This window comes from Anomalospiza imberbis, chromosome 13, assembly GCF_031753505.1.
Source record: "Anomalospiza imberbis isolate Cuckoo-Finch-1a 21T00152 chromosome 13, ASM3175350v1, whole genome shotgun sequence".
Lineage (NCBI taxonomy): Eukaryota > Metazoa > Chordata > Aves > Passeriformes > Viduidae > Anomalospiza > Anomalospiza imberbis.
Window position 1 is genome coordinate 16,759,151 of NC_089693.1, and position 27,793 is coordinate 16,786,943.

A 27,793-nucleotide genomic window follows, 5' to 3' on the forward strand; every position below is an offset into this window, starting at 1 on the left:
TATAGAATTGCTTTTGGTGTTTTTAAATGCGGCTTCACTCTCTGCGTGGTGTCTGATTTTCAGTATCTGCTCAAATCCTAACTGCCTGCATCAGTCCCAGACTGATTTTAGCCTAATACCGCCCAAACAGAAGGGTTATGTTTGTTTTAAAAATGATCCTCTCTAAATAGTGCAAGTTCTAATTTAGAACTGCCTTTATACAAAACCATTGAATGAAACTTTTTATATTGACTTAGTTTTGTAGCAGGTTTTTTAGTGTCTAACAATTCTTCACCATCTTGCATTCTTTAGATTTTGATTTGTCTTTCCAAACAGACAGCAAATTCTCAGGAACAGAATCCTCTGATTTTAGTAATGTTATACAACACTTCCGTGCATGCACAGCCCAGTACATACTTTCGAACATCTATTTATGAACATTTGTTTTGTTTTGGTTTTAAGTTTACTTTTGCTCCCAGTTAATTTAATGATTTTGAGTGGTTTGTGCATTGTAAGTGGCAAGTGGCTGACAGGATGAAACTTCCTGTAAATTAAATAGTGGAGGTCCGGGATGCTGGAAAAGCCTTTGTGATCTCCCAGGGAATTGCTTTCACAAAGAAAGGAGTCTTCAGAAGGAAAAGGGCTGGGAATCCTTTCACTTGCTGTAATGATACAGTGCCAAGGCCTGAGATCTAGTCTCCTTTCTTAAGACCAAGAGCATTTATTGGACAAACAAGAATAAAAGTCTCCAAGAATACTAATTTTATGCATTATATAAAATGTATTAGAAAATAGCGGTATCATTTAACAAATATTTTAAATGCACAGTTTTAACCAGACTTGATTTAGAAAATCTTGTTCCTAAAAATTTTGCTCAGAGTCTTATGAATCTTATATTATTAATTCTACAAATTGATTACTGGATATGGCATTTCCACAATAAGCCACATTCCTTGAATTTTGGTGATAGGAACCAGCAGTCTTAGCCCTTCCATGCTGTAAATGCTGTGTGATACAATGAGGCTTGAGTTTTGTGATATTTGACAAACACTGGAGAGGTTTTATAGTGATATTAAGGTATCCTGTAGAAATAGCACTGACAGACTGTCAGATTTTTATGTTCTTTGAGCCAAGACAAAAGTGCATGTATATGATCTATGGTAGAATTGTACAGAACATAGCTCTGACTTCCCCAGTGTCAGGAATTTGAATGTAAGTTCTATTTAATTGCCTCTTGCCTAAGGCAAGTAGTATAAGGAGTTTGAATTAACAGTTATGTAGATGCCTGTGCTTGGTCTGCTGTAGATGAATTTACAGTGCTCATTACTAATTCAGTTCTTAGAAGCAGATGCTATTTCAAAAGACAATAAGGATGCTTATTGTGGGATGTACTGAGACAACTCTCATTAAAGTCAATGGAAATGCTGTAATTACATTTATTGAATGTTAGAGCAGGCCCTAAGATAACAATTTCTTTTTATTTATTGCGTATTTGTATAAAATAATGCCATAATTAACCTGTGCACAGTACTGCTTCAGCAGTAGTGATTGCTGTTGGGAAGGAAGCAAGCAGGTATGAAAGGCCTATCAAACCCATAGGAAGCAATGGAAGTGAGCAATCACTTTGATCATTCCATAGGCAGTAGACTGGCAGTGTCAGAGGGAAACAACTTCTCACCTTTTCTCAGCACTGGTTGGGCTGCTGCTGGTGGCACTGGAGGCAGCTAAGCAGAGCCTGGGCTGAAGCACAGGCCCTGGGAGGAGACACCCCAGCTGTGGTTCAGCCAGGGAAGAGACAGCTCCAGGGGAAGCTCACAGCAGCGCCCCACACACCTTCCTCCACAAGGCACCAGTGGTGCTGAAGGGGTAGGAGTTGTACCAGAGGCAGGTAGTGCTGGCTGCCTTACTGCTGGGAAAGCATGTGGAGAGAAAAGGAGGGCTGATAGTGAAGGAAGCCTCAGCACGAGGAAACAAATGTGTGTTCTGGTTCTTCAGACACATTTCAGTTTGACATGTTTGGGCAGACCTTCTGCCCACGGCTGGAGGAGAAGACATTTCTGTTGCGAGTCCTGACTGGTGCAGTGAGATGCTCGGATGCTCCTGGGTTACAGAAATTATTTCCTAAAATGACTTCTGTCACCTCTTTAGGCTGCTGTGAAGTACATAGAATTAATACTGAACCTTTAAGATGCTCTCAAAATACCCTGATACCTGTCTTGGCTACATATGCAAAACACAGAAGGAACTTTATACTTCCCTCCTACAGATGCTTGCTCTAATTCCCTGTGTTACAGTAATATTTAAGTGCAGAAGAGACATTTTAGGATGCCTTACAATGTATGCATAAGAAACACTCGGGGGCCCTTTGTCCCGTTTGAAAATATCAAAAAAAACCTAAACTGTTCTGAACTTTCTGGGCTTCAGCAGCTCCTTTGAAGTATGCTGAAGATGAGGAAAATCAGTCCTGTTCCTCCCATCTCCATCCCCTCAGCCAGGGTGTTGGCGGGATGAGGAGGGGGAGCTGGCTCCTGCGGGCCGTTTCGGTGCTCTGCTCATCCCGAGCTTCCCTGCAGAGGGAGCCCAGAGACCAGCGCCCGCCCTGCCTCGGGATGTTGCGGTTTGCTGGAAGGAGCCGTGAGATAATCCCCATCTCAACGCGAGATAAGAGGCTGCGGGAATGGAAGGAGCTGTTCTGTGGGAGGAAATGCTATGCGTTTTGGGAACTTCCACTTGGCAACAAGTGGTACTTCTGCTCAATAAAAAAGTTCCCTGGAAGTTTATTGTAGAAAGTACAAGGCTTCGAGAGGCTGCAGGTTTTACTTTTTATTAAAAATAAAATGGTTTAATTAGTCGGGCTTATATTAGATGCCAGACATTACACTTAGTGGAAATCCTTACAAAGACCTGACTCTGCTGCAGCTTCTCTCTGTGTTTAAACAGATGGTTCCAGCACTGCTATTGCTGTGTAAAATCTCTCTGTCAAGCTAACACCATTAATGAGCCTTTACAGAACTGGAGCTCTGCTGCTCTTCCAGCACCATTTGCTTACAACAGAAATGGCTGGCCCTTAAGCTCAAATGTCATTTGCACACTATTAAAAAATCTCCTCCCTTCTCTTTTCCCCCATGTCTCTGTGCTGATTCTCTCTTGTGGGAGCCATTTTGGATACTAGTGTTGTTTTGCCTCCTCAGCAAGCATCATATCACCCAGATGTGAGTGAAGAAGTTCGGGAGAGAGCCCTGCGCTTTGGAACAGAATGTACCCTGGGATACTTGGAACTCCTGGAGCATGTTCTCCTGGTAAGGAGTCATCTGCATGCATATACTGCATTGCTTCCAAGGACAGTCATCTCCCTGCCCTCTTTCTATAGTGACTGCTAGTGACACATTTTTATCAGTTTGTCACAAAGTTATGAAGTTTTGTTTCAGAGAAAGCTAAAGGAAACTCAATACTTCATCTCAAACTGTGAGACAGAAGGAATACTGGAGTATTTAAATGGAGCTGCATTCTGGATCAGATTGGAAGCATTACAGATCTGAACCTAAAAAAGGTCCCTGACAAAGAAATTAAAATAAGACATTTCAGCATTCTTTTAAGCCCACAATAAACACTAGACATATGAGGCACAGGCCTGTTCCCCGGACCGAAGAGGTTACACAGTCTTTATGAAGGCACTGTTACATGCCTCTCACAGCCACACCTACTCCAAGCCATCCCCAAATCCCCAGCCAGCACTGCCTCACAAAGAACTCTCCAACACATCAGACATGCCACCCCCAAAGCTCTGCATAAAACTTCTGCACTCAAATCCAAACTTACGAATCCTGCTATCAGTGGGCTTTGCTTGACCATACATAATTATCATGTAGTATATTAGTTATCCCATAATATTTGTTCTTCTGTTGCTATTACTTCTGTAGGAAGCAATAAAATGTGTTTGAACTAATATTTGAGATATTGAAGTTTCTGGAGAAGACTTAAATCAGCAATCAGCTTCATGGATGACCAGCAATTTCTTTTAGGTGGCTCTCAGCTGACATATTGAAGTCTCCGAAACTGAATTTGCAGCCACAGAGTAGAATAACAAACCCAAATCAGTTTTTCTGCTGAGAACAGAACATGTGCATTAACTCGCTGACATTTATATATAAAAGTAAAAGTACAGTCACAGTTGTGCTTGCCGCTAGCAGGTAAAACAGTTTTTAAAAAATTGGAACTTGCTAATGGAATTCTTAGAGCTGTATTGCACTAAGTGATTTAGCATTGGATGTGTGATCCATTTTTAGTTTAGAGGACTGCGAGGAATTTTTCAGATTTGACCTCTAGAACGCTGGCAGTATGTGTTTCAAACTAAGTGCCAGAACAGACCAACAACTTAAATCAAGTCTTGCTCATTTTATTTCTGTCTTTCTACTAAGTCAGGAGCCTGTTACTTCAATAAAATGGAACATGCCTTTCTTACCATAAGCCTCTTTACATTCAGTGCTCTAAAGCCACAAGCAAGTTCTGCCCCCTCGTACCACCCCCTGCCCCTTCCTCAGTGTTGGCTGCCTTAGAAAACTCTGATGGGTTAGAACCCCTAGCTCTGCAATCTCATTTAATTTATAACCTCCAGAAATGCAGATCATGTGGGATTAGCCATCTCTAATTGGTCCATCTGGCACCCTGTGATACAGCTGTCAGTAAGTTCAGTTGTACCCTCAGTGGTCAGGCTAGGCATGCTTGCATGGGTACCTCAACACAGGGGTGCCAAGGGGTATTCAGCAGCCGTATTTCTTTGAAAATGATACTTTTTAGGTGCAAGAGTTGTTAGATGCAGTATCTAAAATTTCTTAAGCCAGTGTATTAACTTGTGTAGAGGTTGCATTGGGCAAGTGGCACAAAAGTGACCTGTTTGCTCAAAGGACTATTCCACTAATCACCTAGCTAGGGGTAGGGCCAGGAACACACTAATTCCAGCTGTATGGCCTGCACATCTTAGTAAAACTCCTTGTAAGTTGTACTAGTGAGGTTCAAGACCAACCTGCCCTCCTGCATATCCATTTGCTCCATCCTGGTCAGTATTGATCCATGCTGAGTTGAGGGGAAGTCTGGAGCTTTGGTTGTCCATGACTGCAGGGATGAGACTGATGACAGTTCTTAACTGGTTTTAAAACAACTCTGGTTTTGGTTCTTTACAGCCTAGTTTTAAAATTTGCTCAATTTTTTCAGTTCCAATATTGTCAACACTAGCACAGATAGTACTAGTGTCACAGTTACTGGAATAAAAAATGGCATTCTTTGTTATAGTCCTGATCACATTTGTGTGGTTTTTTGACATTTTTGATTTTGACCTTTTTGCTTATATTTGGAAGATAACCATTGAGATGCTCAATTTCTGCCATGATAAGAGTTTATGCAGTGTATAAATTTTGGTTATAACTGTGTTGTTATAGTTTGTTAGTGTTGCAGATTGTTTAGGTATTGAAGATTTGTGTACTTGTGATTACTGTGGAAACTTGTTGACAGGAGGCCAGACACACATACGTTGATATGGCAGTTCCAGAGAGAGAGAATTCCTCTTGTGGCAGAGTTCTCACTAGGCAAAGTTAGGAAAATAACACGGTTTAGTTTATTTTGTCAAAGTAAATGGGTTATGCATTTGACTGCAATATGGCATCACTATGGCAAAAAGAAACAATCTGTTTTCAGTATGCACCTAGAGAGGCTTGCAGGGGAGTTTCTGAAAACATTAAGAAGATGCACACCTGGATCTGACTTTAATGACTCAACCATTTGTTTTGGTCTTAAAGCTCTATCTATGTCTGTCACTCTTCTCTCAAAAGGAGCTTTTGAGTATACATAAATTTCCAGAACTTAACATTTTTCTTTACAATATGGTAATTAAAAATGCATATGGTCCTGTTCAGTGAAAGAATTCAACTTCACTCTCGGAGTGTCTTAGTGTTTTTCATTTGAAGAAGCACAGTTTTAATACTTGATGCAAATTCATTTCAGAGATGTTTATGTTTTCTTTCTATTTGAGAGTCTTGGCATTTCCATTGTGTTCACCATTGCTGATTTTTTCAGAACAGGAGACTGGCACTTTCAGAACTCTCTAATTCTGTCCCTCAGAAATACTGATGAACCACTCTGTCAGTACTTGAAAATCACCTTCTCTCCAAGACTGTGAAAAGACTGAGCCGGATGCAAAAGTGTAATGACTAAAATACCTGAGAACGGAGTGCTAAAGCTGCATATTCCTCACAGATACTCAAACAAGTGCCTCCGTTTTGGATAATTCCGTCCTAGGTTTAGGATTGAGAACTTCCAACAACATTGTCAGTTCCTGTAGCTGTGCAAGACAGTGCCACTTTCCTGGTGTGCATCCAACATTGTAGTGTAAGCCTTTGGTCCTAGTGCTTCACTGACAGTCACAGTTCTCTCACTGGGCTCGCAGACAATTGCTATACAAAACAAATCTTTCACTAGAGTGCCTTGGGAATCTTCCAGCATTCTGGAATCCTTACTAATGTGCATTCTCTTTCTCTAGATTCTTCAAAAAGCAACTCCAGAGCTAAAGCATCAGCTGGCCTCTTTCTCCAAGCGGGTTGCAGCTGCTGTCACAGAGCTTATCCAGTCAGCAGAAGCAATGAAGGGTGAGTTGGGAAGCTGGGACACCAGTGTGGTGTGCTCATTATTCCAGAGATGATGATCTGATATTCTGTGTGATATACACTGCAGGGTCTCCTCAGTTATTTCCTGCTGTTAATCACTACATGATCCTTGGAAATGAATCTGAACTATAAGCGATTTTCATATATGAGAATCCATTTTTTCTTTCCTCCTTCTCTCCTTATCTCTTAATATAGTTACTCTTTTTCACAGAACAGTGATCTACATTATGCTATTTCCTTGTTCAAGTAGCCTTATTGAATTCTTCAGCTTTTTCTGCATTCTCTTACGTTTCAAAATTTCCGTTTCCATTTGCTAACAAGGCAAGCCAATATCAGACTACTTCTACTCCCTAGGTGCTTTTTAAAAATCTTTATATTATTCTCATCTTTGGGCACATTTATTAATTTCTGGTGATTTTTTGCATTTTAATCTATATTCACTAAAATAAAAAAGCACTTCTTATTTCTTTTTTCACTTGCTGCCTGTAGAGGATGTCTTTATTCACGTTAGAAGCTTTTTTTGTGGGAAGTAAAATGTTTTTTAACCATTCACAATTTTCTTTCCTCATTTTTATTTATAGGTACACAATAAAATTGTCTCCTAACAAATTCAATATGTAAATGTTTTAACCTTTGTGAAATGCCTTTTTTTTGAAGAGGAACTGCTACATTTTACAAATTTGGGGTTGACTGTATTTATACTTGCTACCTTCTTTTTTTTCCCCTATTTATCTGACAGTATTAGGATTTAATATACAACATCTTCATCCTATTTGAGCTGAGAAATTATTTTTAGACCATGCCCTTAGAGGTTATAAACTTCTGGCTGTTTCATTGTTTCCCTCAATTCAGAATATGGATGCTTTCTGAATCTTGTAATTCAGAGAATGGTGTTAGGAAATCAAAAATAATAATACAGTGACAACTTCCAAAAATCCGAAACCACTTCCAGCCAAGTATTCATTTTGTGGATCTACAAAATTTCTTTGAGAAAAAAGAAATGCCAAAAAGTCAACAGCAAAAGCAAGTTACCCCTCAGATATGATATAGAAACTGCTTTGGCCTTTTCATCACTGTTAGACACACACTAGGAAGCCGATAGTGTGCTTCCTTCAGTCAGTGCTAACTTCATCCCCAACCACTGCCAGCTAGCAGACTGCCAGCTCAGTGCAGGGGTGACTGCACAGTGTGCTGGGGGTGACTGTGTTGGCTGTAGCCTGTTCTCTCTACCACCGTGGCAGACTTCTCAATGTACCCTATGGTGCATTGGTCAAGGTAGGAGCTATCTGAGAGGACCTCTGATAAACACAAGTTGAATGACAGCTGGTTTGTTCCCACTATGGACAGGATCCCTTTTTGAAGCTTCTTTGCTTACACAATTATTAAGTTATTTTCATGAAAGAATAATTCTCCTAAATACTTCTTTACAATTTTCTCTGTGACATAAGCCACTGGTTTCATGCCATTATGGCACTAAAATCAGCTTTCTGTGGTGTACATTCTGTATTGGACACTTGAGGTGTGATTGCAATTCCCCCTGTTTGAGTGGCAGCTCACAGTGACACTGAAGTTATTGTCTCTGTCTCCATTAATTTCAGGAACAGAGTGGGTGGATCCAGAAGACCCAACAGTCATTGCAGAGACAGAGCTATTAGGGGCTGCAGCATCAATTGAGGCTGCAGCAAAGAAGCTAGAGCAGCTGAAACCAAGAGCCAAGCCCAAGGTGAGTGTCCATCCCCATTGTTTGTTTGAGGTTAACAAGGCAGAGGATGCACTTTGCTACTGGCCATAGTAATGGTGTAAACAATCAAAGTTTGCATGAGTCTCAATGCCACAATTGCTCTGCTGCTCTGGATGGCACTTACCCCTGAGGGTAGAGAGGGTAAAAAGGTGCTTTTCAGGGAGTGAGTCAAGCACCAGCCATAAGCAAGCAAAGGAAGAGGAGCCAAATGTTAGAAATACTTGTAAGAGTTATGGCATCTTTACTGTTGATTATTTACCTTTCTGTTTCCAAACATATTTTACTGCTGTGTAGTCATTCTTACTTGCTTTCTTTTGAAGACCCTTTGTTCATGTCTGAATTTGTGTGGTGTAGCAGGAGAAAGCAGCGGTAACACACTTAGGATTCAAGAGAATGTAAATGACCTGCAGAATTTTCTAAGACTAAAACCAGCATTTGTGCCATGCTTAGAGAGTAGCTGTTTCAGTATGGAATCAGATACGTTGTATGATCACTTCAATGTCATTTTCCTGAAGGAAATTCAATTACAGTTCATTATGATATCAAGTAGTGTTGCATGCTGCCAGGTCATTCCAAATGTGTCTCTGAAGATATAAAATTAAGCCAACTATTTTCACATGCGGTACAGAGGCAATATATGAAACTGGTGGATCCCAGAGAATTGTTACCTTTTGCCTGGTGTTAACAGGCAGGTTTTAGTAGAAATTACTATGTTGCATCTCTTTAAAATGAAAAATGTTTTGGCTGTGTAATTGATTTCAGGAAAAGACTATGTATCTATTTTCCTCTTTATGCTGCTTTGTAGGTGCAAATCTGTTTTCAAAGTAAAGCTAATGAGAAGTCTTTCTAAATAGCAGAGCCTCAAGACCATTCATTCAGTGTTGGATGATTGTATTGGTGCAGGGCAGTATTTTGTTATTTAGGAGCATCAGATGAAATAGTTCTTGGAAGCCTCAGCCTTTGAGTACCTCCCACCCCCCACTCCCTGTTTAGTGATAGAAATAAATTAGCTCATAAAAAAATGCTCTTTGTCTGCATTTTTTAACAAGTACATCCATTTTGTTTATAAAGAAAAATGGTCCTTTATAATGAGATTCCACAGGCTGAGTCTGAGAAGTGGAAGAGTCCTCCATCACCTCTTCTATACAGTCACTGCACAATAGCACATGTGTGTTGCCTGGTAACCATGAAGCAGTTTCCTTCCAACATCCAAGCCCCTCCAGGGTCATTGTAATTTCCCAGTGAATACAGTTCTCACACCTGCTCATCATTTAACATGTTAATTTGAGAATCCAGTCTGCTTGTGACTTATTGGTTGGTTTGTCATTTTCTGGAACTAAAATTCACATCCAACTGTTTGTTTGATTTGGGATTTCAGTGGCCTTTGCATCTTTTTCAGATGTTGAATCTCTTTCACAACAGGGATTATAATCCACACCAAAAGCTACTAGCAAGATCACAGAGTGGCTCAAGTAGCACTTTTTCTGCTGCAGACTTGCAGCTTGTATCCTCCCAGAGTAGGATTTCCTGTGGTGAACAGGCTCTTTCTAATGCCCAACTTTGACAACACACAGGGTGCTGCAGTAGAAATACTTAGACTAGGTAAGGGTTAATTGTCTTGTGCTCAGTCTGTGAAATGCAGGAATAGGAGTTATTTTCTACAATGGAACACACTATCTAGACAATATCCTACTTCGGTTAGCAGCAATCCTCATCAAGTGAACTTGCAGAGGAGTCCTCAGTTGGTAATTTTAGAAGGTTTACCTGCAGGAAATCCATCATCTTCATCTTTACTAAATGATGTGGTTGATCAACCACTAAATGGTGGCTGTTTCTCTGTTTTTTTGTGAAGTTTTTTTATTGGTGCAGGGAATGGGAGTAATTTGATTTAAGCTTGAAATTTTGATCTTTATGTTCCAGTTTGTATTTTACCTCTAAAAAAACCCCAGTCATTGAATGTAGGGCTTCTTCTCATTTGTTCCACCATCTTAATTTTTGTTGAACTTTTAGATTGTTTTTATTTGTTATTTTCCTTGTTTCCTCTTCATATTTTTGCACCTATCATACCCCTCTTGAGGTCTTAAACTGACACAAATAGCATGCAACATCTTCATTTTCTGCTACTGGGAATCATCTTATCCCAGAGAACAATTTCTAATGAGACACGGTCCTGCTAACTGCTGCCCGTGCTTCATTGCACAATGCTTATTTTGTTTGCTTTAAATCCTGGTTGTTTGGCTGCAAGTAAATGTTCTCCCAAAATGCTTAGTCCACTAGTCCACAGCCCCATGGACACCCCATAAATATCTGTATGTCTTCTGAGCTCATATCTTGGAAGAACTTCGAGGACTCTCCTGAGCAGCTGGTGTTACTACTGTCTGTAACACAAAACATGTTCAGTATTCTCCTTGTAGTGTTCAAGGTGGGAAATGATCTGAGACACAAGGAGATCTTTATGGTTTATTAAGCAGGAGTTGGCTGTCATGTTTCCTTGAAGCACAATTATTTTTCCTGAATGTGGACTCTTATTTTTTCTACTTTCCATTTGGAGAGTCAGTCGTATTGCAATGCAAACACACATTCCTTCTGTTATGTAAATACGCTACTTCCTGTAAAATAATAACCCCCAAAACGAGTAATTTTCAGAAGAAGAAAACTATTTTGTCTAATAAAATCTTCATGCTTATACTGGGCAAAAACCACTTAAGTAAAAAGGTATGGTAGATGAGGTACAACAGGAGAGAGCATTGCTGTCCTTATCCTGTTCTGTCTGCTCTTCATGCTTCTGTGCAGGCCTCTTGCCTCCAGACACGGGTATCTTGTAGTCATTAAGAGTTCCCTGCTGGTAGCTTTCAGCAGTCGGTCCTTTGTTTTTTTAACCCAAGATGAATCAAACCTGGATGCCTTTTTCTGCAGGACTCTGTGTGATATGTTTGATATATTAGGTTGTTATTTAATCCAACTATATATCAAACATATTCCTACAGTGTCCTGCCCTGTCTCCGGGGGTTTTAACATAGTAGAAGGCAATATGAAGGAGTACAGACACTCACAAGCAGGTTTAGAAGACGTCCTGTAGACTCCTAATCTAATCTGGGATAAAATACACACATGGAGTGCTCCTTTATCAGTAGAGTTGCTATTGGAGAGATTTCAAAGTTGTGTAGGGCTCTTTGTGACCGTGAGCAGCAGCTGTGCCAAGAACTGACTTTCACTGAAATGCTTATTGTGATTTCCATGGCTCAGTGCAGCAACTTACTCATATTGGTTTGCTCATTATAAAGTAGATTAGAGGTGCTTGAAAATAAAATGGTTTGACTTTTGTAATTTTTGCTATTGTTTTGCAATGAGATTGGGAGCTCATTTGTTTTCCTATTAACCCTGACTTTATTTATGCTACCCCTAATCATGGAGATGCTGTAGAAAAATGGTTAAAATACAGTACAAAACCGTATCTTTTTTGTTTTGATTTCAAAGGCATAATCAACATTTTAAGGATATTCCATTCTAAAGACTTTGTAGTGAGCCTAATGTTCTGGTGACTTAATTTTCTGGTGACTTAATTTTCCAATCCATTTATAGCTGTACATGGTTAATAACAGGGTATTAGTTCAGGCTTGAGGAAGATGAGATGCTGGTGTTCATGGGGGCTGCTTGAGGAAGGTGAAGTTAATCACTTTTGTCATATATCTGGTTTTCTAAAGAAACCTGCTCTAAAATCTCATAATGTGAGATTTTCTGCCTTGTATCACATCATTGCTCTCAACTTTATTCATGAAGGCTGTGAACTGGCACGTTGTGAGGGTACTGTTTATGAGTGTAAACTTAAGACAGTCCAGGAGACACACTCTTTTAACAATGGGAATGGTGAAGTATTTACTTTTCTTGTAAGGCATTTTGCTGTGCTCTGTCTTGTGCTGCTTCCTATCCTTATTGCTGAGGAATGCTCTTGGTAGAGCACTGGCAAGAGCACAGTGCTGGCTGAGTGTTGTGCCTCCTCCACTGAATATCCAGCCCTTAGATGTGTGTCACACCTGAGAATGGTGAAGGGAAAACCACAGAGAAGGACTGGAAAAGAAGGATTTGTTACAAAAGATGAAAAGCCAACAGGCATTCAACAGTTTGAGTGCTATGTAAGGCTGTTACAAAAACAAATTCTTCACAGAAGGGATCAACTGCCAAGAGTTTTTTGGTTTTTTTTTTTCCAGAAGTAAAAGAAGTTGAGAGATGTCAGAGAATGCAAGACTTGGAAGTTTGAGAAACCTGACATATGGCTTGATCTCCCAAGTCCCAGATTTCAGTAAAATTGGAAAGAAAGTGATTTGGTGAACAGGGGAGAAAAAATCTGTTACCAGATGAGATACTAAGGTTTAGCTGTCTGTTTTCCACAGTGGAAGTTAATCCAGCCATTGTACAATGGCACTCTTGATAATGCGAGCTTTGATTTCTTGGCATTCTCTTTGAAAAGCAGTAATTTTTGCTTAGGACTTGTATGAAAGATTTAGTCCACTCACTACCCTGAACTGAGTTTAAACAACTGCTTTTGTTCAGCATATTTTTGGTGGCTGTTTTTTCACAAATTGGATTCCATCTGAGCACATACAGAGCTGTCCAATAGATCAGACTATGGCCATAAACATTTTATTAAACGTCAACAAAGACTGACACCTCCTTTGTAATAAGTAAGCAGGTATTGAAGTTCTGACTTGTTTAAGTTTGAATTCCTGACAGTGCTGACATATAAAGAGTAATGGACATAAACTATATTGTGTTGGAAATAAGAATTTAAAAACTTGATAGCAAGAAGTCTTGGACAAAAGTGAAAGTGCAATAACAGTCTTTTAAAAGTACAGTGAGTCTGCTGAGTTTACTGTCAGTGGTATTTTTGTTGATACTTCTGTTTCAGTCTTTAGTCATATTGAAGTCAATAAGGCATCTGTTTTAATAAGGACAGTAATTCTGACGGACTCTACTGGATTCCATTTAATCACGCTGGCAATGTCGTAATTGAAATAAGAGTTTCATAAATAAGACTTGAGGCTGTAGAGGGCCAATGTGATTGTACTTTGGTATAAAAATGGTCATGATGTGGCATTGCAAGCACTGCCAAAATTTTATGTGGAACATGACTTGCTCACTTTTCAAAGCAGTTTCTTTTATTACAGGGACATATACTTTAGTTGATGGGAATAGCCTAATAGCAAGGCAAGACAAATATTCTTCCATGGATTAGATGGCTTTTCCTAAAAAAGAAAAATAAAAGAAAAACTTTGAAGTGCCAAACATCTTTATCTACACATCTGTTTTGATTTTTCAGATGATTCAGTTTTTCTGGTGTCTGTGGATGCTATTGTTTCATCTCCTGGACTTTTAGTTATGTGACAGTTATGTGAAGTGCTGTAGGACTGAGTGCTGTGTGATGGGTCATTTTGTAATTACTTACCATTATCCTTTATTATTTTATAATTGACTATTTCATCAAACTGCAGTAACAGGAGAACTAAACCTGACTTAAATTTAGATGGGTGTGCCTAGACTTACAAATGAAGTGCCCAATTTTTTGGCCCACCTTGGCTGGTGTTTCTAAAGTTAGTTGTGTGACACAAGAACATTGTGGCTGTAGTTAGAATAAACCTGTATTTCAAAAGCCTTGTCTCTCAAAAATAGGATGTCCTGAAACTGTAGCCACTAGCCCTGCTTGTCATACAGCCTTGGATTACAGGAGGCTTGTGATTGAATCACAGACAAAATATATTCTGTTGGAATATCTATATAAAAAACTAGGCCCAGGCCTGGTTCTGTTTAAAATTACTGTTCATCTCTATCTAATTTTGTTAACAGTTCAGAAGCTAGTAAGCATGCTTAGATGGACAAATGTTTTCAATATTTGTTCAAATTATTTGAAAGTCAGGAAAGTTTTTATAGAACAATAAATTTGCATTTTAAATAGTAAGAAACCTCATTAGGAGGTTTTGCACATGCTTGTTGAAGGACATCCTTTGATGACTGAAGTGTTCCAGACAGACCTTTGGAACATCCTGTCTCCAAGATCACTGAACTGGACTGCTGCACAAAGCTGCTTTCTGTGCAATGACAGCTCTTACCGAAAGCTGTTAAATCCATGCTGTTGCTTGATATCTACCTTATATTCCTTACTACAGGTGAATGAGACAACACATATTTATCATTGTTCTTTTTCAATGCCTTAAGTCTTTAAGTATTTAGGAAATGCTTTCCTTAGTTTAGCAATCTCGGAAGCCACTATTATGGCACTATAGAGATAATCTTGATAGGAAAACCAAGAATTTCTTTTCAGATCTGCACTTTTCTGAATGTAGTTTAGACTAGCTCCAGCAGGGGGAACGCATTCAAAAGCTGATGGCTTTGTTTAAGTATCTTGTGTGATGCTCTGTTTCAGTGTGAGCAGGCACAAGGGCAAGCTAATACTTTATGTTGACTCTCAGCTTTAGTCCACACAAAACTCCTCTACAGAAATGATGTTATAGGTCTTACTGACTTTACTGATGTGTTCCAGAATCTTCTTGTCTTTGTGTATGTCCTCAGTCTTGAAAGTATAATTGCTTTCAGGTGAATGTGTAACATTGTTCTTTCTTGGTTATAGCAAGCAGATGAGACTCTGGATTTTGAAGAACAGATCCTGGAAGCAGCTAAATCCATTGCAGCTGCTACCAGTGCCCTTGTGAAGTCAGCTTCAGCAGCCCAGAGGGAACTGGTGGCTCAGGGAAAGGTGGGTAAACAGCAATAGTGGGGGAAAGCATTGAAACTGAATCTAGTTTCCTAATGGTTCTGTTAAAAACAGTAAGAAACTTGGGAATGACTAATGAAAATGTAAATTGTTCACAGCTCATCACAATACATGGTCCAGACCTGGTTCTGTTTAAATAATTCCAAAGTTACATTTATTTAAACCTCACAGGTATAATCAAGTGTGTGGCTCTTCAAATTATTCAGTTGTGGGGAGTTTTACTGTGGAGGTTTTTCACTTCATGAAGATCTGTGATTCAAGCTGGTAACGCAGAGTCCCACACAACAGCTTGGGGATCCAAACCCAAATGTCACCATGTAGAATAGTGCTCTGGACCAGAACAGCAAAAGGCCTCAGTAATTGTGCCCTCAGTACCTTTTGATTCAATGAGGACACAGGCCTGCATGAAAATTCAGGACATTTAATGGCTCTGCTTGTAGTTATTGTTGGAATCAATGGAAGGAGTGTTTACAACACCTTTTGGTGTAATCGGAACTGAGATTTTTTAAATCATTTCATATCCATCACTATTTTTCACAGGCAGTATACTCTGAAAGATAAAATCTAAACATCAACCAGGTATGTTGCCTGTGAGAACAATTTATTGTAGGACCATTGTTGTTGTACAGTTATGGTTTCCATTTTCAGCTGATTCTTAACTCAGAGCAGGCTCTGTCATGGATCCCACAATCAGGCTATGCTGTCTGCTTCAGCCTGGGTTCTGGGAAGCTTATGCTTTTGTTTCTAACAGGACCAGCAAGCACTTCATCTGTGGTCTGCTTAAAAATACCTGTTCAGGGGATGATGAGGCAAGAAAAACTTGAAACCTAAATACTTCAGGGACCTAGTGGGTTTTTTTTGTATAACTGATTTTTTTTTTTTGTTACATACAAGTGTCACCATAGCTATGAGAGAACATATCTTCTGTTTATGTTGATGCTGCACTTAATGATTTAATTCTCTGGAATTCTCATTATGCTCAAATGCCTGTTTCCATTTCTTTTAAAACACAAGTTTCTGGACCATGTTTACATTTCACATCTTTCAGCTTCTCTCCCAAAGCCACCCAGACCCAGGCAGCTGGGGCTGTAGGTCTGGCAACCAACTCTAGAGTTTCACTGCTTTCATCTAATATGGGAAGAAAACTGTCTCCAAATTGTTGCTGGTACTGCTGATGCCATGAGCACTTCAGTGGAAAAGCCCTGCAGAAAAGTGGGCTGCTCTCCTAAACTGCCATTGTTAGGCATGAAGGCACTTAGGGGGCTTCTCTGTGAAGCTTTCTGATCTCTACCTTCCCACAGTGCTCAAATCAGAAGAAATGAAAGAATAATGTACATTCAAATGTATTATGGAGAGAGAAGTAACTTATTTTAAAGCCTGGGACTTAAGGAACTGCTGCTTCAGCTGTTGCTTCGGCTGTGGCTTCAACCACCAGTAGTCTGCTAATTGCTGGTTATTTTGGTAATTACTTCTGTGTGTTCCAAGAATGCATCAGCTGAAGCAGTATACTAAGTTGGACATATCCTGAGCAGGCAGAAGCGTGCTGGAACACAGTTACTCTGACAACTGACTTCCAGTTGGATTTTCTGCTCTTGAATGTGCTGGGCAGAGTCACAGGTACAGGTGTTTCCTTTTTTCATGGATTACTGCTTGTCTAATTCAGAGATAGAGCAATTGTATTTTCTGTTTTTTTGTAAGCTATCTCTGAACTGTTTTTTCAGGTTGGAGCAATCCCCGCAAATGCAGCTGATGATGGACAGTGGTCTCAGGGACTTATTTCTGCTGTGAGTAATTACTTCTCTTGAGAAAGCTGGCACGTTCTCTGAAGAAATAATATCGTGTGACAATACACAGTGACTTTTTTTTACTGCCTTCTAGGCCCGAATGGTAGCAGCTGCAACCAGCAATCTCTGTGAAGCAGCAAATGCCTCGGTTCAAGGCCATGCTAGTGAGGAGAAACTCATCTCATCTGCCAAACAAGTTGCAGCTTCTACAGCACAGTTGCTTGTGGCTTGCAAAGTGAAGGCTGATCATGACTCTGAAGCCATGAGGAGGCTACAGGTACTTGTGTTTTAATTACTGAAAACCCGTGGCAGTGCTATTTAAACACTGTTTCAGCACTCCAAGATTATGCATGTGTTCAACTAAGTACTTCCCTAAGTGCTAGCCTGGATCGTGGTCAGACTCCCTTTGTTTCTAGGAGTCAAGAGACAGCAATTGTAGATGGATCATTTCTAAAATGGAGAATCATTGTTAGACAAAAATAAGAGGAAAATCTAATGCAACATCTCAACTGAAGTCTGAGTGAGCTTCTCTACATAAAACTGGTTCCCTTTTATGTAACACATCCATTAAATGTTGAGCTTCTCTGAACTGCTGCTGAATTAGCACTGTGTTTTGATGGGTAAAATCTAAAGTCTCTAGAAGTTTCATTTGAGGATGGTAATTTTTAAAATTACTACAGCCTTCTCTGACATCATGCCCTGCAGGCTCAGCCTGGAACATACAACCATTTCAGCTGCTTTTTTTAAGACCACCTTTGGTGAAGAGTGAAAATACCCCTTTTTCTTGTACTTGCACAGCTGCTACTAATGGACACTCAGTGCAACAGTTCATGCATGGCTAAGCAGAATCAAATTCAACAGAAATACATATGACCAAGTATCTGAGCATGAGGAACTGATGGCATAATTTTTTCAAAGTAGAAAATTTTTTTAAATATTTAGGAGGGAAAAAAAATACATGAATGTGTGGAAAATCAATTTGTTTCTACAGAAAGCAGTGGTATGTCAAAGGGCAGTTATAGGGCTGAGATGGTTTTAGTGCTTTATAGTGAATCCAGATTGACATTGCCAAAGAGGTGTGGGGAAGGTGGCAGTAACTGGAATAGTGCAATTTGCTCTGTAATATCTAGGTGCCAAGATGGGTCTGAAGGAATGTAAGTGCAGAACAAACAAGAGAAACAGGAAAAAAATCAACTACTAGAGACTTCTCTCAGCTCTGACAGGAGATTTGGGGTTCTCAGTCATTGTGGGCAAATATTATTTAATAGACATCGAATGTGAGAAATGGGAAGGGAATGTGAAAAGGAAACAAGCCCAAGCATGGACTGAAATAGAACTTTGCCATTTTACCAAGTTTCATTATAGTCCCAGAATGAATAATGAAAGGAAGAACAGTTTGCACTTGGAAATCATGTCCTTTATCATAGCAAAAACAATGAGTTGATGTCTACTAAATATTTTTACTGGTGGACATGCCAAAACTACTGAGACTTTTCAGCTGGCTTTGCCCCCAGCAGAAATGTTTTACATAGCTTTTCTCAATAGGTTGGATTCAGGACTTTTGAGAGTCTTGGTTTTTTCCTTCATACCCCAATTTGAACTGTATTTCCCATGAATATAAATTTGGAATGCACTGTACAGAATCTTCCAAAACTTAATGAAGCAATTGGAAATGTTTCCATTCTTTCTGGATGAACTCCAGACTGAGCAGAGCAAATTTCAAATAATTTATCCTTGGGTCATTTCAGTGAGGAAGACTTGAAAGTGAATGCAGCTGGAAATATGGGATAGGACTGGGGAAAGGCAGGGGGACAGGCTCAGAGCTGGTCCTTCCTAGGAAGGATGGAAGGTTGGAAGCTGTGGCTTCCTACTGCCAGTGTGTCTCTAGCATGTTGGAGCAGGCTGTTTTGGGCTGCTGGCAGTATCCAGTTCAGACAACAAAATTTATATATTACAAATATTTTACTGTTTCTCTTTAGAAATCTGAGAATTCTTAGGAAATGAAAGTTTAAATGTGAGATAGCCATGGCTATGTAAGTAGCTAACTTGCCCTGATTTAAGTCCATTAATTTAAAAACTTAATTGTTTTATAATATCTTTATACACTAGCTTTTAGTTTCTGTTCTACTTTCTCCAAAAAAAAGTATGATCAGCATAATATAACTTGTAATTTCCTCCACTGCTTTATTTCAAACTGTAGGGAAAAAAAAAATCTCCTTTTTGACTTCTCCAGCTTTCAGCTTCATAAACAAAGGAATTTTATTCTCTCTGTACCACTGATTTTCAAAGATTAATTTGCTTTTCACTGGGGGTAAAAACCCCATACCTCTCCTGTGCAGTCAATCAAAGATGTTTGTTTAGATGTTCACACAAATCCATGTTATTTATGTATTTTCCTTATTAATAAATGTCTTATCTTTCTTAAAGGCTGCAGGAAATGCTGTCAAGCGTGCATCAGACAATCTTGTCAGGGCAGCCCAAAAAGCAGCATTTGGAAAAGCAGAGGATGATGATGTTGTGGTCAAAACAAAGTTTGTGGGTGGCATCGCTCAGGTTGGTACAATCACTCCAAAAATAAAGCAGGGGAAAAACCATCACAGAAATGAGCAGTGTTACAATGTCCATCTGCTGCACTGCAGGCTGGACAAATCTATTGAGAAATCTGTGATAAATTACTTGATGTCTCATTATCATGGAACCCCTGACATAAGAGCACAGTGGTGTCCTATGTGGTATTGCACTCCTCCACTGAGCATTTGCTGTAATAGCAATCACCACTGTGCAATAGCTTTTAGTTCTGTTCTGATTAAATGAATGGATCTTCTCAGAATTCTCTTATGTACTTTAAATGTTCCCAAATCTTAATGAAACAGTGATTTTGCATACATTTAAGCAAAGAAATAGAGAATGAGAGATAAAAACCAATGATGTTTTGTTACTGTGACCATAATAATTATTGGGAAATAATAACAATATTTAAAAGTAGATTTTAAGGCTCTGAGGTACCAATTTCTAGATTCCTTATAATGAATGAAGTACATCATATACTGCACTTGCAACCTAAAATATACTGCACTTGATTATTTCTGCATGTCTGTACTGCTGTCATTTTTTCTTTGGCATTCTGAGATGCAGGCAAATACTGTGGATATCTGCAATAAGGAATGTTCCATTTTAATGTCACTCAGACATTATGTTAAGACATGGTGCTTATTCTGCATGCTCTAAACCCTGCCCTGCTGAATGTTGGGAGAATGCAGAGCTGTAAAATTCATAATGGATACATAGTAAAGCTATGGTGGTAGATTCTTTTTTTTATTTTTTCCAAGTGGAAATACAATACTTTTCTTGATGGCCTAGTCCTGGCAACTGGAAAAATTTGAGCAATTCCTGATGAAGTCATTGAAATTTGGTGCTTCTCTGGAGAATGCTCATACGGGCCAGCTGTAACTGTGGTGTCACAGGGAAAGAAGTATTATTTTACAGACAGTATTCCCTGCTGCTTCTGTTTTCTAGATTATTGCAGCCCAAGAAGAAATGCTGAAGAAGGAGAGAGAACTGGAAGAGGCAAGGAAAAAACTGGCTCAGATCCGCCAACAGCAATACAAATTTCTACCCACAGAGCTGAGAGAAGATGAGGGTTAACCGTTAACCTGCTGAGATTTTTCTTCCTTTTATTTGTTTGTTTCCTTTTTTTTTTCTCTTTTTTTCTTTTAAAGAAATAAGCTAAAGGGGGACAGCACATTGAGAACTGCTCTGACAGCATACTGATATGCCAAGCACTTAGCTAAATAAACTGCCTGTCATACCTTTGGATGAGCAGAGGGCAATGAACACTTGTTCTTTCCCATCTGCTCAGCTGAGGTGCATGATGATCAAATAATGGTACAGTGTTAGGTACATCATTCCTGTTGCTCCCTTGATTTAAATCTCAGGAGAGAATGTTTCACTTTTTACTAAAGATACTAAGTCAGTATTATTGTCACTTTCCTGATGCTTGAGGTATTTATCGTTCCTTGACTTGTTCTAAAACATTGGTAATATTAAGTAGGAAAAGAGTCAAGAAATCTTTCATATGATAAATATCACATGAGCTGGTGGTTGTCCCCCAAGTACCCTTGTAAAAAGAAGACCAAGATGAAGAAGGATGTATGGCTGAGTGGAGAAACACGCACGAGTGTGGGTTTGAAGAAGAAGCCTATCCTCTTTCAGTGTTATATAGCTGGTTCACCCCAAAACTGGAGGAATTGTCTCTGCAGCTGTTTGCACTACTAGTATTATTCCTTACCTGATACCAACAAGCTTCTGCTTGTACAGTATTTAGGTTTACATAATGTGGCAATAGCCATTCTTTAAAGAGCTCAAAAAACAAAGAAATGGAAACCTTGTCACTGCCTCAATAATAGCAGGTTCATGAAAGAAAATGCTCTTTCAATTATATACCTCTAATGTGTGACTACTTTTACAGTATTATACACACATACACATGCTCTAACATTGGACTGAATAGTTTGCATTTTGTTTTTTAATTGAAATTATCTGGTTCGTACTGTGGTATTTCTGTTAGAATGTATCTCAGTTAAAAAAGGAAATGCCCAGTACAACAAAAGACTATCACAACTCTTGTTATTATTTTAATAATTACATTTATAATTATAATGTTTTGAAACCTGTGGGAATTGTAGGAGAAAAGAGTAAGTGATTTACAAGTAGATTTACAATTTTTCCTGTAATATATTTTTTAAAAATTTGGACTCTAGAGAGTTTGTTTTCATAGTTGCTATTGATGAAAAAGTGTTCACCAAGGAATTGCAGAGAAGGAAAAGCAGCAGTCTATCAGCAATCTTTGTGCAGAAAGGTACAGTATGCTCTCAGTATCTCTGTTGTGACCTAAACAATAGCAATTTGGGTAGAATAAGATATTTTACTGTGTCAAAAAGAGAACACCAATCACAGCAACTTTAAGTAGCAAAAGCTAAACAATTTGAACAACTACAGAAACACTATCTCTCCTAACAATAGTTTCCAACATGTCTCCAACTCCACTCAAGCCCTTCTAAACAATAATGGCAAGTCTGTTTAGGTCAAAGGATGTTGCCCCTCCAGTCCTTCTGAAGACTGTGCTGTCCTTAGACCCAGCCAGGTACGTTCAGCTGAGCCTGACTTGTGTTCTGTGCATACCCACCTAGTTGTTGTTGCTGCAGAAAATACCTGTCTTGTAGACTCCCCAGCAACCCCCTAATAGTAGGTTCATCAGTTTAGATAGTGCTAACTCCTCATTTAAGTTACCTGCATGAGACAGAATTATCAGGAATTTTGTTACACTAGTACTAAATATATAGCAAAAATCTGCTAAAGAATTAATAAATATTGAATATGAATAAATATTTTATTGTCTCTTCTCTGATACTGACATATTTCAGACTTAGTAGAGTTGCTGGAGAATCCCCAGTCATGAGGAGAAAATCCTGGTGTACCCAAATGGAATCACTGGCATTGATGCGTAGGCTTGTGTGCAAATGCAAACCCTGTATTATCAGAGATGTGCAATTCCAAGTTCTCTCATTTGCCACTTAACGCAATTTGGGTTTTCGTTAACTCACTGTGAACAGTGTCACAGTCTGGAATCCTACACCAAGGAAAAGGCTTCCTCTAAGTCTTTGGGCAGAAGGCTAAACTGGTGTTCATTGCTGTAAGACCTAAATAAAGACTGCTTTAGTGATGGTTGCTGCTGTTGGTGGGTCCAACTCCTTTGCAGCTTGTACCTTTTTCTTTTCTTACCTGGATAGCTTCACTTTCTGATCTCTTTCAGAAAGATCTGCAAGACAGATTTGCTACTGCTTCCCTTTCAACTTACCTTTAACTGTTATTTGATCTCATTAAAGCATGAAGAAAGATGATGCTGTCTTTAACACCATGCCACTATTTTATTGTAGGGATAATACTGATGTAATATACTTCAGTAAGGATGGTATTTGCCAGTTTGATATAAGCCAAAAAAAAACTTGTCAAATGCAGCTATGTATGGAAATTACATAGCTAGAAAACTTTATCAGTATGTAGAAGGTAAGAGCATGTTCAAATTGTGCTCCAGAGAAAATTGTTTGGGAAGCCCAATTTAGCACAGCTACTTTGAGACTTCTCTGTTTCTGATTTAGTGCCCCCTCTTACATGACAGAAAGTATTTTTTCCTTAGCTGGGTGTTCCATAGAGGAACCACAGTCAGGTGAATAGCTGAGCTGGACAACTGAAGTATTTTTTTACTAAGAATTTTGGGTCTTCATTTGTGAACCATTAAGAGAATATAAGGTCATCCAAAGTCTTTCAACTTTTTTCTTGCTGTTATAATTTGCAGTATCACTGAAGTTCACATGTGAACATCTGTGGAGTTTGGAACTAGTCCATCCATTTATTTCTTTGGCATGGGAACTTGCAGCAGGAAGTGACAAGTTGGAGTAAGGGGTAGATGCTAATTAATAAGAAGGACAGATGTTTACTTTGTTCTGTTAACTTGTGAAATGATGAATAAGCTCTGCTGTATCTCACCCTTCTTCATGTGGAATTCACTCTGAGAATTGTATGCAAATTAAAAACAAAATGCCTCAAAGTTCTTTGTGTACAAATAGTCTAATGTTATTTCCCCAACTGTTCAAAAAATTGAGTATTTTATCATTTGACTAAACATTTATACTTCAGAAGCCTCTAAAGTTAGGAAAGTTCTGAAACAAAAATTGAATTCCAGACTTCTTTTCATATGTCTCTTTCCCTTTGATTTTCTCCATGTTCATTACTTAATTGCTAATGAAGGGAGGAGTATATAAATCTAGAAACCTCCTCAGCCTAAATATGTTGAGATCATGAGTGCATTTTTGTTTTTCATCAGCCCTTATCAAACTGATAAGATATTCAGCCCAGGAGTATGGCATTTATCATCCCTACATATTTTGTAACCTCTTGGGTTTTGGGTTTTCTCCCCTTTAGGAGTGGGCTTGGTTTAGGGGCAGGTAGCTTCCACTCTAAGATTTCTCCTTATGTAATTGCATCATGGTTAACAAAGAGAGTTATCTGCCCATAACTGTCATGATTTCTGAAACCTGCTTTTCCACATTCACATTATTTACATTAAACACACGTGGTTGGTCATGTTAATGAAACAACACATTTCTGTCGCACAGTTAATGATGCCAAGTGCAAAAACTGTTTAGTCACATGAGTCACAACTCTCTTACAAATTGCCCTCATTTACCAAGCTATAAATAAGTGCCATTTTGTCACTTTTTAAAAAACATTTTAAAAAGTAAAGCAGTACAAACCCCTGTTTTTTCTCAAATTAGTGCACTTTGTTGCTGTGAAAGAACCTTCTGCTGAAGACAGATTTGAAATATTATTGCTGGAGTTTCTAGGGGTTTAAACTCTCACTTTAATGTCTTCCCTTCCTTTTAAAATTTTAACCCCAAGAGAGGCACAAATGAAAAAGTAATATATTTTAGTTTAGTTTGGTCTTCACCAATAATGAGCCCCTTGAAAGATTTTTTTTTTAAGTTTTTGGGGTGGTTTTTTTTTTTTTTGTTTTTTGCCTTCAGGTATTTGTGACTTGTGTTGCACAGGTGGTCATGCAAAGGATTATTTTGCTCCTTAAGCAAAATAAGGCTAAAGTTGCCTGTAAGAGGTTAAAATTCATAGGTGACAGAGAAAATTGTTCCATTTCAAGTTCTGCTGCACAGACAAAACTAGGAGTGCTTACTTTATGATATGTCGGTATCTTTGTATCAGGTATTCTCTGTGACCATTCAATATCCTTTAAGTTTTTAACATAGAAAAATCAAACACCAGTTATTCAAGGGTGTTGGATACTTGGTGTTATGCAGGTTTTTTTTGGGGGGAAGGCAAGTTTTGCTTTTATATTTTCATTATTTACATTTCATTCAACATTTTTTCCAAGTCAAATATAACTCTGTGTGTGTAGGTACTCCAGTTTTCCATAGGAAAACTGTGCCAGAAGTCTTGCCACTGCTCAGCTGCATTACAAGTACTTTAACGCTGTTACCAGAAGGGGCTGTTTCTGGCATAATTACACTCATGTCAAAGTGGGATCTTTTGGGCATTCTATGTGCTCATCAAGTGGCTCACCAGATGTGTATGTTACATCTCTGATGATGTGATAGCTTTTTCCACTCATTCTTCATGACAGAAACAAGACTAAAGAAGCTCATTTTTTAGTGATGGTTAGCTGAATAATGAAGGGCTATAAAGGCCTTAGACATGCTTTAGGCTAAAATATTTTCAAATATCTGTGAAAATAGATACTTTAAGCTACTAAAAAATAAATTTAGTAAGTTTGCTGCCCGTTTGTATTTTTGGTGTAGCACAATTTTAATTTGTGTTCAGAACATTCTAGGCACTACTTTAGAGGCTCTAGGAAAATTAATTGGTTTTGCTTCCACAGTATTGCCTAACCACAGTGTTTGATATGCTTGGATCCCTTTTGACCTTATCCTCCTTTACCAGTTTGTTTGCCTTTGCCTTTCTCTTATGAAAGTTGGGTTCTTTCCTCCTGGAACATCTTTTATCAATATATACACTTCAGTTTTCCACCTGTGCAAGTCAGCTGTGTTTAGTGTGGCAGGGCAAATACTACTATGTGGGGTTTACCCACATACTGTCTAATTTGGATGATGTAAAGCTTATCTTAAAACATGATTTTATTTCCATCCTGCTTATTTTCTTGAAGTATATTTATTTATTTTTAAAATGGATAACAAGGGCTGGTGACTTTGTACCATTCTAAAATGTCCACTGTGAGGGTTTATCCAGGTGAAGGAGATTTCTTTTGGCATGTTTATATATAACAAGTTTTGCTGTAAAGTTAAACATCTCTTTATTAAAAAATTACATGGAGCATTAAGTTTAGAAGGCCAGAACTTATGATGATGAAAATTCACTCATGGTACTGAATCAAGTGTTAATTTAACAGTCAGAGGCATTTTCAGGAAAAGAGGCTGCATTAGGAGAGTGAGAAAATGTCACTGGCTATTTTCCAAATACATTTCTTGCTCTTAAAGTGCTGAGTTTAATAAAACTAATTGGACTCTTCAATGCCACACAGACCAATATTCAGCACTGCCTAGGCTGTTAGTATAACCCTTTTGTTATAGAATAATTGCCTGTACTATGCTCCATCTTCTCTGAACGTGGTTTCAAATCAAGTCTTTGTGGCTTTTTGTATTTTGTAAGTTGCAACTGACCATGTAAAAGGTTAACAGGGAGGCTTCTTCCAGCATTAGTTGATGATCTGTGCATTCAAATTGCATTGCATATTCTAAGTTATTGATTAAAATATTTAATTGAACATAAGTCACCAAACTGTTGACCTGATTAAGTCATGGAAATAATGGTCAGATTCTGGTGCACTGGGTATGTTATAAATATGTATTTGCACTGTATTGTACATTTTCCAGTTCACCCATAAGCACATTATGTGTATTATGGATGTACTGCCAGACAGTAGTTCATCAGCCTTGGTTCCAAACCAGAAAAAGTATTTATATCCCAGTTCACCAAAAGCTGTAGCGCATATTTACATTATTTTTTTTAATCATTCATATTCTGTCTGCAATATAGTTGCATCTATTTGGGATTAAGCCCACGCTTAAGAGATTTCCAAATGACAGTGTTTCAGACCTTTTGGCTGTGGGCTTTACTGCTATGCTGTTAGAACCACCTCCATCATACCCATTCCAAGATCACCATAGCAGATTTAAAGCATTAATAAAAATAATCTACTACAAATTTCTTATTTGTCCTTTGTAGAGCACTGCAAATGAGTCACTCCTCTTTTACAGATGGCAAAATTATGTTGCAGGAAGGGAGATAATTTGTTCAAATCCATAGAGCAGGTTGCCCTGAACACAATAACCAGTCCAGTTCATGTGATCTACATAGAACGAGACAGACCAGTAGAAGCCATGTTCAGCAAAGAGTTAATACTTATATTCCCATCTAGTTCATGTATACATTATTTTATGCATTAATGTTTCTGCACTCTGTCAATTCCAGAGAAATCAAATGCATTCTTTATTGGTAACTGTATAGCAGAGGGACTTAAACAGTGATTGTGATTAGAGCCAAGAATAACCATTTTTCACTGCCAAGGTTTTAGACAAACATCCTGTCTTCCAGAGTTGAATTTAATCTGCAAGAATCTTTGCTCAGTTCCTTGGCTTTGCCTTATGTTGTAACCTCTGCTGTTAAAGCACCAGCCTCAGTTCCCTTCCATTTAGGGCTTACTGCACTCTTTTTCTCTGACTTTTTCTACAAGAGAAGTGACAGCTTTAATAATTTGGACAAAAGCTTTGCAGCTTATTTAAATCAGCCACCTGCTTTCCCAAAGCTGCCTGGAAAATACGATGAGAATCCTGAGGCACTGAAGCCTTTAGTGTGACACTTTTAGCCACAGAACCTGTTTTGAAGTTTACTCAGAGATGCCTTTAGTCAGCTGCAGTGATTCTGCTGTCTGCAATTACTCTTTGCCTTCAGCTATATAAGCATGAGTATTTTCTCTCTTCTAAATATTCATCTTTTGTTTGCATTTTTAATGGTAAATGAGTTGAAATTACTGTTTCTAAAAGGCTAGCACAGTTTCTCGAGATCCAGTCTGATGATTATGTTTTAAGACATAATTTTTTTAAGACTGAACTTTTGCTTTATGAAGTCAGTAGTGATTTTAGCTAAATGTTTGTGTGTGAGTGTAACTTTGAGAATGTTTCTTTTTGCCTTAGAAAAAATGAAAGTGAGACCTTTAATGACATGTTGCTGATCTCATATATATTGCTGATCTTTTCTGATCTGGGACTTGTGTTACTGAGAT

The 27,793-nt window shown here is 38.5% G+C and overlaps 1 protein-coding gene across 4 annotated transcripts in view; it reads left to right on the top strand.

Moving 5' to 3' along the window:
* The window catches only part of TLN2 (talin 2), a 142,731-nt gene extending 121,758 nt beyond the window's left edge, over positions 1 to 20,973 (top strand). For all 4 annotated transcript variants that reach the window (XM_068204210.1, XM_068204208.1, XM_068204209.1 and 1 more), the window contains 8 exons: positions 3,171 to 3,278; positions 6,512 to 6,617; positions 8,234 to 8,358; positions 14,999 to 15,124; positions 16,864 to 16,926; positions 17,021 to 17,203; positions 19,354 to 19,479; positions 20,443 to 20,973. In XM_068204210.1, the coding sequence (XP_068060311.1) occupies positions 3,171 to 3,278; positions 6,512 to 6,617; positions 8,234 to 8,358; positions 14,999 to 15,124; positions 16,864 to 16,926; positions 17,021 to 17,203; positions 19,354 to 19,479; positions 20,443 to 20,571 (966 nt within the window). In that variant the 3' untranslated portion in view covers positions 20,572 to 20,973. The remainder of the gene's footprint in view (positions 1 to 3,170; positions 3,279 to 6,511; positions 6,618 to 8,233; positions 8,359 to 14,998; positions 15,125 to 16,863; positions 16,927 to 17,020; positions 17,204 to 19,353; positions 19,480 to 20,442) is intronic.
* The last annotated feature ends 6,820 nt before the right edge of the window (positions 20,974 to 27,793 follow it).